At 50.1% G+C, this 12,941-nt stretch overlaps 1 protein-coding gene across 1 annotated transcript in view; it reads right to left on the reverse strand.

Annotated features, from left to right (window-relative positions):
• The window catches only part of GCA (grancalcin), a 50,478-nt gene extending 39,124 nt beyond the window's left edge, over positions 1-11,354 (reverse strand). The window contains exon 1 of the mRNA XM_040357855.1: positions 11,149-11,354. Within this exon, the coding sequence (XP_040213789.1) occupies positions 11,149-11,172 (24 nt within the window). The 5' untranslated portion in view covers positions 11,173-11,354. The remainder of the gene's footprint in view (positions 1-11,148) is intronic.
• Positions 11,355-12,941: the final 1,587 nt, after the last annotated feature.

Genomic DNA, 12,941 nt, shown 5'->3' on the forward strand with positions numbered 1-12,941 from the left:
GGCAGGCTGTCAGTCACAACTCATCTCCCTCCACCTTTTCTGGAGTGCTGGGCTGTGGAGGGGCAGAGAACTGCCAGCTATCGGCAGGAGAGGTGGCCTGAAATATCGGCACAGAAAACACAATATCGGTCGATCCCTAGTACACAGGTGTGCAGGGTAGTTGTATACTCAAGCCTGAGGACAGTTCAGGGCTCCCAATTCGGAGACAACTTCTAGAGACCAGGAGTGAGCAGTGCAGCAGACTTAATGGGAGTAAACTTCCATGGATAATTACTAGGGTTGTCCCGATACCGATACTAGTATCAGGACCGATACTGAGCATTTGCGCGAGTACTTGTACTCGCGCAAATGCTCCACCCGATGCTTTTTTTTCCCAGAGGAGCTGGACGACAGTCGGAGGGACTGCCAAGAGCAGAAGTGCTACCAACGCGAGCCAGGCGACTCTGCATTTTCAGGTGACTGTCGGCGGAAACCCCTGCATAAGCTGGTGCAACCTATTGGAAAAGCACCTACTACATGAGCATAACCACAATTTATCTATTCTTCAGGCCGTACACTGATAAGCAGTACAAGTCTTCAGCCTCTAAATATGAACTGTCCAGAATAGAGACAGCTGCTCCCAATGGGCCTCCTGCACTGGGTGTCGGTACACAGCTGCCATCATTTCCCAGGAAACCAACTCAGCTGTCATTATACAGAACAAGTTTCACTCTACATGGCGTTTGTGGAGAAATAATGACTGATCTTTGTAACCACCTACAAGGTCTATGTTGGGAATGAAGTTGATGAGCATTTGACAGCACATCAGTCACCCCTACATACACTATATTCCCAAGAGTATTGGTTGGAAAGTCGCAAGGATTTTTCACCTTAAATCTTTTTCTTACATAAACCTGATCCAGCAATGTGCACAAGCACAGCAGCTCTAGCTCTCATTGAACAAATGGCTCCTGCTGCTGTCAATCAAAATCCCTGACAAGAGCAAGGCTGCGTCCCGCTGTCTGTGTGCATAGAAGCAGCAGCGGGACTCAGGAGAAAGCCTGTGCGGGTGACCCCGTGGAAAGCGGCTTTCCATGGGGGCACGCGATGAAGAGGAGTCTGGAGCGCTCGCAGCGCCCCACAAGAGGATTAGAGCTACTCTTTGCAAAACCACTCCACAGAGCAGGTCAGTATAGACATATTTATTATTTTTATGAAAAAGGAAAAAAAAAATTGAAGCTTTACAACCACTTTCAAGTGATTGTAAGGGTTATTTTTCCATTTTAAGGCAAACATGTCATACTTACCTGCTCTGTGCAAAGAGTTTTAAATTGAGCAGCCCCGAGAATCCTTTTCTGGGGTCCACCGGTGGTGCTCCTGGCTCCTCTTCGGTGAGCACCCACACAGAGAGCAGATTTCCATGGGGGCACCCGAGTGGGCACGCTCCCGAGTCCTGCGTCCATCGACAGACAGGACTCTGCCCCACACCTGGCTCCTGTGTCCCTGAATTTGATTGACAGCAGCAGGAGCCAAGGCTACGGCTGCTACTAATCTATCCAATGAGGACCCGAGACAGTGGCTGGGGCGGCTGGGCTCATCCCCATAACGATCAGGTTAGGGCAAGAAAAACGGGGGCTCTGGGGGGCAGCTGCAGCAGAGAAGTTCTCACTTTAATGCATTAAGGTGAAAAACCCTGGAGGGTTTACAACTCCTTCAATGGCACCCCAGTCTAAGTATGTAGGGTTCAATATTGAGTTGGCCCACCCTTTGCAGCTATAACAGCTTCAACTCTTCTGGGAAGAGTTATTTTCAGGAGTTGGGCTTGGCCCCTTCGTTCTAGTGAAGGAAACTTAAGGAGCCAGCATACCAACAATTTAATTCTGCCAACTTTGTGAGAAGAGCTTGGTGATGGCCTCTTCCTGTTCCAACATGACTGGGCAACAGTTCACAAAGCAAGGACCATAGACATGGATATGCGAGTTTGGGGTGGAGGAACTTGACTGGCCTGCACAGAGTCCTGACCTCAACCTCATAGAACACCTTTGAGATGAATTAGAGCAGAGACTACAAGCCAGGCCTTCTTGTCCAACAGTACCTGACCTCACAAATGCTCTTCTGGAAGAATGGTCAAACATTCCAATAGACACACTCCTAAACATTGTGGACGGCCTTCCCAGAAGAGTTGAAGCTGTTATAGCTGCAAAGGGTGGGCCAACTCAACATTGAACCCTACAGACTAAGGACTGGGATGCCATTAAAGTTCATGTGTGTGTAAAGACAGGCGTCCCAATACTTTGAGTAATATAGTATTCTTTACTAAGAACTAAAAGTACTCAATCATTAAAGCTGGACTTCAGGTATGGATTTTTTTTTTCCTAGGTACATATTGCCCAGCCTATGTCCCGTATTTATGGGTCATACCTGTGGAACGCTGCAGAAGTGGACACTCATGGCGATCGCCACCATCTTCAGGCTGACCTGCTGCATAATGGACACAGGGGGGCGTCTGCTCAGCACAGGCATTCATAGAGTGCCTTGCAATTTTCTCAATGAATGCCAAAAGGTCCTAGGTCAGTGATGGTGAACCTTGGCACCCCAGATGGTTCGGAACTACATTTCCCATGATGCTCATGCACTCTGCAGTGTAGTTGAGCATCATGGGAAATGTAGTTCCAAAACATCTGGGGTGCCGAGGTTCCCCATCACTGACCTAGGTGACGATCGCTCTAGTAGTAGATTCTTTGCTTCCACAGGGATCCCAAAGATATGACATACCAGGTGACGATCGCTCTAGTAGTAGATTCTTTGATCCCAAAGATATGACATATGTATAATTAGTCCTCACACACTGGATGCTTTGGATTTTGTTTTTATACATGCGATTATTGCCAGTGGCTATTAATCAGAAATCATTGTACTCTGCCAGCTGGGATGGCTTCTTGCCAGCAGAACACAATATCGCTGCGGGAGGGATTCCCCAGCAACACTGACTGTGTTGAAGGGGGGGGGGGGGGGGGGGAATAAAATCAAGCAATTTTCTTTCCTTCTACCCATGGTGGAAGGAAAGCGAATAGCAAAACCCCTTGCCGGCTGCCACACTTACATATACGGCAGCGGCGCAGCCTCTGCGCCAGATCATGCATCCGATACGTGATCCAGAGCTTCTGGTTTAGTCACCGCACAAACCAACCAGTAGGTGCCAGCCACCGCATACTAGCCGATTATGAAATACGTACCTTGGAACGAGGCGAGAGGAACGTACCTGGTCCACGCCGAGGGAGATGTCATCTTTCCTCGGCGTGTATTCCGGGTATCGCCGCTTCAGCGCTGTGATTGGCTGGAGCGTCGATCTCGTCACTCCCGTGCATGCGCGCGGGAGACTTCTCTCCGGCGGCTGCCGGCCCTTTAGCCAAGGATCCCTGCTGCAATCAGCAGCGCATTGCGGGGGGAATATCTCCTAAACCTTACAGGTTTAGGAGACATTCTTTATACCTACAGGTAAGCCTTATTATAGGCTTACCTGTAGGTTAAAGTGGTAGTAGAGTTTACTACCACTTTAACCACTTGGCGCCCACGCTATAGCTGAATGACGACTACAGCGCGGACCCCAAATGCCGGGAGGACATCAATAGATAAGTATGGGGGGGGGTGTGGGGGAGCTGCTACATACAAAAGGCTTGAATTAAATTGATATATTTTTTATATATTTTGAAGCTTTTTTGTGTGTTGCCTACATAATCCCACTGCATGAGTTTTTTTCGAATACATACAAAAGGCTTTTAATCCTAATGCATTGAGGGGAAAAATAAATAATTTCAATTTATTGGATATGTTTTATAGCAAAAAATAAAAAATCAGCGGAGATCACATTTTTTTTTAATACATTTTATTTGGGTACAGCGTTGCATCACCACGCAATTACCCTGGTCAGGGGGGGGGGTAAAATCTTCCAGAGGTCAAGTGGATAATCTATGATGGGCAGCTTTATGAAGGACTGGTTGTCTGGATCTTTATGGAGGACACTGCGGGGGGGGGGGGGGTTATGGGTTGATCAGTTGTCAGGACTTTTGAGGATGCTTCGGGGGGTGGGGGGTATTGGTTGTATGGCCCTTTTTGGAGGATGCTGCGGGGGGGGGGGGGGGAGATTGGTTGTATGGATCTTCAAGGACGACGCTGTGGCAGGGGGGGGGGGGATTGGTTGTATGGATCTTCATGGGAGGATGCTGGGGGGGGGAGAGAGATCGGTTGTATGGATCTTCAAGGACGACGCTGTGGCAGGGGGGGGGGGGATTGGTTGTATGGATCTTCATGGGAGGATGCTGGGGGGGGGGGGGGGGGAGATCGGTTGTATGGATCTTCAAGGACGACGCTGTGGCAGGGGGGGGGGGGGATTGGTTGTATGGATCTTCATGGGAGGATGCTGGGGGGGGGGGGAGAGATCGGTTGTATGGATCTTCAAGGACGACGCTGTGGCGGGGGGGGGGGGGGGATTGGTTGTATGGATCTTCATGGGAGGATGCTGGGGGGGGGGGGGGTAGATCGGTTGTATGGATCTTTATGGAGGACGCTGGGGGGGACTGGTTGTATGGATCTTTATGGAGGACGCTGGGGGGGACTGGTTGTATGGATCTTTATGGAGGACGCTGCGGGGGGGGGGACGGGTTAGTCTGCCCATAGATGACTCTCAAAATGAAAATGCAAAGGTTCAATGAAAGTCCCCCCCCCCCCCCATCATTATAGTGGGGTCAAATTGACATTCATTTTATAATTGAAGCAGAGAACTGAGAAGCGGCTGGAAAAAAAAAATCTGTAATGAATTTCTTACAGTGTATGTGGTTTCCATTCAGTAAAATCCATACATTCCAAAAGCAAATGTTAAAAGCAAACCAATTCTAAGAATGACAAACAAATGTTCTGAGATTTTTATTTTTTTTTGCAAATTTTCCCAGGAATGTTCCTTCACAATTCTATCCATCTATGGGCAGCTCAAGGAAAGCATTTCTTATCTGTGGGGGAGGGGGAGGTTTGTGTTGTCACATTCCTGGAGTTCGGCCTTAAAGCCCAATTCTAGTTCAGGCATTTAATCAAATCCTGGATCCGGCCTTCAAGCGATGCCGCACCCCCCTCCTCCAATCTGAAGCTGGCCCAGCATCATAAGTCAAAGCCCCACCCCCCCACTAGAAAACTGCAGGTAGCAATAAAAGAATCCCCGGTGATCCCGACATGAAGGTCCCACTTCCCATCATAGGAGAAGTGTCCCTGTCTGGGAATTCTTCTCCATTATTAGGTCTAATGAACACTGGGCATCCATTCAATTAAATATCATGAAAATAAATATGAATTTATTGTCGGCCATTATTGGCAACTTTTTGAAGCCGTGTTAAAAATCCCGCTTTGCTGCATTTTTTTGGTGCATATTTGCCACAACGCAAAGGCAACCCCATTGAAAACGCACCAAGAACGCATCAAAAATGCACCCATGTTGCGTTTTTGATGCATTCTGAGCCACATGATCTATGAAACCACACCGTAAGCAAGGTAAAAAAAACATGGCAAAATCCTGGGCGTTTTTTTATGGCAGCCATTATCGGCACTATCTTTCAACACAACACTGATAACGCCAATCTCGGTGCATCACTGGGTAAAACAAAAGATTATGGACAAGCAAATCGATACCAAATAGGTCGCCCTTTAAAATTTCACACACCTGTACAATGGCGACAAACAATGGAAAACGTTACCACTTTAGATGTACAGAGGAGATCTGGTGCTAGAATTACTTCCCACGATTGGACGTTTGCGCCGATCTCACATGTGGGACGATCGCCGTTTGCGTGCCCAACCTAAAGTGTGCGTTCGCCTAAATAAAGTGGGGGGGGGGGTGGGCACACCAAGATACCGTATATACGCCAAGGTACATAGTTTTACCACAAAAAAAAAAATGGGAAAACGTATTGACTCGAGTATAAGCCGGGGGCGAGAATGCAGCAGCCACTGTAAGAGGAAAAGAGGGTCAACAGCCCATTTGCACGCCTCACTGTGCCCATTGCAGCCTCACTGTGCCCCTTTTGCAGCCTCACATTCAATGTTTAAAACTTGCGGTGGTCTCCTGGTCCCTTCCGTGATGGGCGTTTTTTCAGCTGACAGTTCCAGCCATCACGGACGTTCTCTCATTCGCGGACTCAGTTTCCCAGCAGACACTGTGTTCAGTGTTCCGCCAATCACGGACGTCCTCTTACCGGAGGATGAAAAGGCGTCAGTGATTGGCGGAACACTGAACATAGAGTCTGCTGGGATGGATGAGAATGAGAGAACGTTTGTGATGGGGGTTTCTCAGCAGACAGTTCCGCCGATGGCCGCCCGCGGCCTCTCAATGTCGCCAGGTACACTGACTCGAGTATAAGCCGAGGGGGACACAAAAAAAAAGGGCTGAAAATCTCGGCTTATACTCCAGTATATACGGTAAGCGTTTTCGAATGCTTTTGATTTTTGAAAATGGCGCCATTGAGATACAGGTAAACCGCACGTGGTGTCAGGTAATTTCTTCTGGGTTACTATAGACAAACAAAACCAATCCGGCCTTTGTTCAGCCGAAAGCGCCGGCTGGTCGCTCAGGTCTCCCAGTGGGACAGGAGAGTCTGAAAACGCTGAGGAAGGTGTCGAGGGGGACGTCCCATCCTGCTGCTTATGAAAAGCAATCCAGCTGCTTTATGCCCATTCATTTTTTATGGGCTTCAAATCGCACTGAAAATTGCATTGCACCGTTCCATCCTGCTGCTTGTAAAAGCAATTCAGCAGCTAGTTAACCACTAGGATTGCCTTTACAAAGGAGCAGACCTGCGGCTCTAAAAAAACATACCCAGATGATGACTGCAGGTGTCACAAGATAACCACTCGAAGTCAAGCGACATTGGTATAGTCGCTGGTTAAGAAGGTTCCTGTGCTACTTTGATGCAACTTAAGTGCCATAGACTGCAATATAATCTCCTAAAATCTTAAAGTTATCAGTGCAAGTCACACCCCTCCAAAGTGGCATCAAAGTCACAGTGGAAATGGCATGACTTTAGAGTCGCACAAGTGCTTCAGCTTTAAAGGGGTTGTAAAGGTAATTTTTTTTCCTAATTAGCTTCCTTTACCTTAGTGCAGTCCTCCTTCACTTACCTCATCCTTCCATTTTGCTTTTAAATGTCCTTATTTCTTCTGAGAAATCCTCACTTCCTGTTCTTCTGTCTGTAACTCCACACAGTAATGCGAGGCTTTTTCCCTGGTGTGGAGAAAGCCTCTTGAGGGGGAGGGGGCGAGCAGGAGGGTCAGGACGCCCACTAACACACAGCTCCTTTCTCTATCTGCAAAGTAGAGAGTGTCCTGACTTAGCCTATTGAGGGGGGAGGGGGCGAGCAGGCAAGTCAGGACGCGCTCTACTTTGCAGATAGAGAAAGGAGCTGTGTGTTAGTGGGCGTCCTGACACTCCTGCTCGCCCCCTCCCCCTCAAGAGGCTTTCTCCACACCAGGGAGAAAGCCTTGCATTACTGTGGTTAGTTACAGACAGAAGAACAGGAAGTGAGGATTTCTCAGAAGAAATAAGGACATTTAAAAGCAAAATGGAAGGATGAGGTAAGTGAAGGAGGACTGCACTAAGGTAAAGGAAGCTAATTAGGGGGAAAGATACCTTTACAACCCCTTTAATTCATTTCACTGTTCAGAATAAATGAATATTCAGGTCAAAGGAACGAATGAACGCTCGAATGCCTGACTCGCCTAAATGCGGCTTTAGCTGCTTTTCTCCTGCCAGGTTAAATAGGTGTTGAGAGCCGAGGCCTTCCCCGGTCACACGCTCTCCCAATGGGGACCACAAGCAGCTGTGCCGACACCACACAGGAATATTCTATGGTTGTCACCATCAGCAAACTCACCCAGAAAAGCGACATGCAACAAAGCAACGCAAAAATAAAATGAAAAGGGAATCCAGTAGAGAATGGGTGCTCAACCTGCGGCCCTCCAGCTGTTGCGGAACTACAACTCCCATGAGGCATTAAAGGGCTGACAGTTACAATCATAACTCCCAAAGGCTGAGGCATGATGGGACTTGTAGTCTTGCAACAGCTGGAGGGCCACTGGTTGAGCACCCATGCAGTAGAGTCTCACGGATAGCGGAATCAATACAAAGTATTTACACTTGTACTCATTCATACAAACGCTCCGCTACCTGAAACCGTCACCTCTGCGCTGCGATTAGAGAACATTAAAAATGAATGGGCTTCAATTGCACTGCAAAGATTCACATGTGATTCACACAGGAATGCGGCGTGATTCACACAGGAATGCGGCGTGATTCACACAGGAATGCGGCGTGATTCACACAGGAATGCGGCGTGATTCACACAGGAATGCGGCGTGATTCCTGTCCGAATCACATGTGGCTTCCCGCTGTGTGATGTCCCCCCGGGTTCACACAGACAGGAGCGGCGCAGAAAACTGCATGCGATTCAGACTGGAGTCTCCCCACATTCATGTTCAAATCTCAAGCGATCCTTTGCCGTGCGATTTGAGCCCATTCATTTTGACCACAGCGGTATCGGCGTTTACCTGACCAAAAGTAACATAACTCGGACATGCCGGTAAAAAAATGGTATCGGTGCAACACCAGAATACGGGATTTTTATTAAAGCCAAAACTTGGATAAAGAAACTGCAGGAAGAGAGAACGTCCTCAAGTGATAGAACGTTCCTGGGGAGAGGACGCTCCAATCACATGAGGGCCTCAAAGTGACATACAAAGAACCGGCTGCAACTCGACAAATGTCATTGGAGCCTTAAATCTGCTGAAGCTCTGCATGGGAGCCAATCAGCTTCTTCAAATAAGTTTTGATACTAAAACCTGGAAGCTGATTGGTTTATATGTGAAGCTGCACCAGATTTTGTGCTCCAGTTTCAGTAAACCCCCCTCCCCCCGCATCTCATTACAAAGTAACAAGATCAATGAACTGATCTGTGTCACACATTCGTGAACACGCCAGGAGCTGCTCTGACACGCCATTTACATGACCGAGTCACGCCAGAGCCGGCATCTCTGCAGGAAGGAGATGTGCACATGGATGAGGCCTAAACAAACATGGCGCCGTCCTCCTGGCATGAAAAGCAGGTGAATGGGTTACCAGGAGTATTGCGATCCACGACAACTCCTACAAGGTATCCCCCCCGACAACTCCACTGTGTCCTTTGAGCCCCAACTCCTACAAGGCGCCCCACAATATGACTAACAACTCCTGTAAGGCGCCACTCCAACACCTACAAGGCATCCCGACAACTACAATGCACCCCCCACTCTTATAAGGCACCCCGACAACTATACTGTGCCCCCAGTATATGACAACTCCTGCAAGGCATCCCTGAAAATTACACTGTGCCCCAGTCCTAAACAACTCCTGCAATGCCCCCCTCCACAGCGCCCCCCAACAACTCCTGCAAGGTATCCTCCGACAACTACACTGTGCCCCCCGATCCCTACCAAGGCCACACACCCTCGATCCGACAACTCCTGAAAGGCATCCCCCAATCACTGACAACTATACTGTGCCCCCTGATCCCCAACAACTCCGGTAAGGAATCCTCCGACAACTACACTGCACCCCCCGATCCTCACCAAGGCCCCCCCTGTCCCCAACAACTACACTGTGGCCCCATCCCCACAATAACTATACTGTGCCCCCCCCGATCCCCACTCCCTGTCCCCAACAACTATACTGTGCCCCCCCGATCCCTACCAAGGCCCCCCCAGGCCCAAACAACTTCACTGTGCCCCCCGATCCCCCACCAAGGCCCTGACAACTACACGGCACCCCCTGATCCCCAACAACTCCTGTAAGGCATCCTCCGACAACTACACTGTCTCCCGATCCCCACCAAGGCCCCGACAACTATACTGTGCCCCCCGATCCCCACCAAGGCCCCAACAACTATACTGTGCCCCCTGATCCCCAACAACTCCTGTAAGGAATCCTCCGACGACTACAGTGCACCCCCCGATCCTCACCAAGGCCCCCCCTGACCCTGACAACTACACTGTGCCGCCCCCATCCCCACAATAACTATACTGTGCCCCCCCCGATCCCTACCAAGGCCCCCCCCAGGCCCCAACATCTTCACTGTGCCCCTGATCCCCACCAAGGCCCCGACAACTATACTGTGCCCCCCGATCCCCACCAAGGCCCTGACAACTACACTGTGCCCCTGATCCCCACCAAGGCCCCGACAACTATACTGTGCCCCCCGATCCCCACCAACTATACTGTGCCCCCCGATCCCCACCAACTACACTGTGCCCCTGATCCCCACCAAGGCCCCGACAACTACACGGCACCCCCTGATCCCCAACTCCTGTAAGGCATCCTCCCAACAACTGCACTGTGTCTCCCGATCCCCACCATGGCCCCGACAACAATACTGTGACCCCCCCGATCCCCGACAACTACACAGGACCCCCTGATCCCCAAAAACTCCTGTAAGGCATCCTCCGACAACTACACGGTCTCCCGATCCCCACCAAGGCCCCCGAAAACTACACTGTGCCCCCCGATCCCCACCAAGGCCCCCCCCCCCAGTCCCCGACAACTACACGGTGCCCCCCAATCCCCACCAACTACACTGTGCCCTTCAATTCCCAACAAGGCCCCCACCCAATTCTTAGAAGGCACCCCAACTACACTGTCCCCCCCAGTCCCGAACTCCTACAAGGTGCCCCCCCAATAACGCCTATAAGACATCCCCCACACCCCCAGTCCCGGTGAGATTTCCATTGGTTGAGGATTGTATGTGGCCCTGTATGACTATCAGACCTGATCGCCTCTATAGGAGGACAGATGAGGAGTATTGCTGGAGCCCAGCCGTCACCATGGTCACACACCGTACAATCTGATCGTACGATCTCCTATGTAATGTGAGATCCATGCCATGTGCGTCCAATCAGAGGCCCTCGTGGTAGGTGGATGGCGGCAGATCGTACAATGAGATTGTATGGAGTAGACTGACCACACACGTTCCCTATGGAGAGGTGTATTATGGGGGGGCCAGGCTGGGACTTGTATTCCCTCCATGATGGGGAAGGCTCGGTTCCCTCCATATTGTATGACACTAGGTGGTCGCCCATCCCCCCTCCTCCTCCTCTACTCACTCCTCCATATCCGGGGTACGCCATGGTGTGGGCGCGCTGGGCTGTGTCCGAGGAATGGCGATGCTCCGATCACACACACCGATCCCCTCCTCCGGCCTCCGACGTGTAAAACTACAATCACACAACTGTAACGGACCAAACACCGTCCGCGGCCTGTCTCCGCCTTCCTCTGATTGGTCGGCCAACTCCCCCGGGTGTGGCCGCGCCTTTCTTCAGTCACTGACCTCGCCCACTGGCCATGACGTCATTCCATGTTGGTGCTTCCGATTGCAAGGAGACCGCGCCCACTGGGCGGGACACGTGACTTCCCGCACTCGTACAGGTTCCCCCCAGTGTGTGAGGCTCTTTGTTGGAGCTGATGGGGGGGAGGGGATCAGCCCCTCGTTGTGTGTGTGAGCGGCATAGACATGTCTGTTCATGTGCACGGCGGGCCCCGCCCCTCGCAGGCTATAGAAAGGAGAGAGGCGCGCACAGGGGGGAAAGTGGGTGTCACACAACTGATTTAAGGCGTGGCTTAAAGATACCCATGGACACACCTTCTTACCCCTTATAATTGCTGCCATAAAAAATAATCACACCTTGTCTGCAGATTGTATGTCCCTAATGTGTGGTCACGTGACCTGCTGGGCTGCACTGCTGTCACATCTCTGCAGGGGGGGGATGGTGCGTTTTTCTGGTGCGTTTTTTGCACATTTTCAGTGCGTTTTTTTGTTTTGTAGGAGGAGCAGACTGATTTCTAGGGCCCAATCACAACAGTGCATTGTAAAACGCGATATGCATTATTTTTTTTAAAACGCATACTGCGATTTTTATATGTGCTGTGTTGTGGTTAAATACAACGCATAATGCATTTTATATGCGTTTCTATCCCTGTATGTATGTGTAAGAATGTGATGAACAGCACACTGAAAAAAAAAATCACGCTTTTCCATAGACTGTACTGGAAGGTGCAGAAACATTGGCCCAGATTCACGTATATCGGCGCAAAAATGTGCGGGCGTAACGTATCCGATTTACGTTACGCCGCCACAAGTTTTTCAGGTAAGTGCTTTATTCACAAAGCACTTGCCTGTAAAGTTGCGGCGGCGTAGCATAAATCACCCGGCGGAATTCAAATTCGGAGGGTAGGGGGCGTCTATCATTTAAATGAAGCGCGTCCCCGCGCCAAACGAACTGCGCATGCGCCGGCCGCGACTGAATCCCAGTGCGCATGCTCCAAATGACGTCGGCAAATCGTCATGCTTTCGACGTGAACGTAAATTTCGTCCAGCCGTATTCGCGAAAGACTTACGCAAACGACGTAAAATTTCAAAACTCGGCGCGGGAACGACGGCCATACTTAACATTGGCTGTGCCTTATAGACCCAGGGGCAACTTTACGCCGGGAAAAGCCTAACGTAAACGTCGTAACTTTACTGCGTCGGCCGCGCGTACGTTCGGGAATTCGCGTTTCTAGCTAATTTGCATACTCAACGCGGAAATCGACGGAAGCGCTACCTAGCGGGCAAAAAAAAAAATTGCAGTTTAGATCCGACGGCATAAGAGACTTACGCCTGTCGGATCTTATGGATATCTATGCGTAACTGATTCTAAGAATCAGTCGCATAGATACGACGGGTCAGATTAGGACTTACGACGGCGTACATGGCGCTGCGCCGTTGTAAGTCCTTTGAGAATCTGGGCCATTTAGTTTTACCACTTCAATAGCGGGCACTTTTACCCCCTTTCTGCCATGGGCAATTTTCAGCTTTCAGCGCTGTGACACTTTGGATGACAATTTGACAGTCATGCAA

This window comes from Rana temporaria, chromosome 6 (assembly GCF_905171775.1).
Source record: "Rana temporaria chromosome 6, aRanTem1.1, whole genome shotgun sequence".
Classification (NCBI taxonomy): Eukaryota; Metazoa; Chordata; class Amphibia; order Anura; family Ranidae; genus Rana; species Rana temporaria.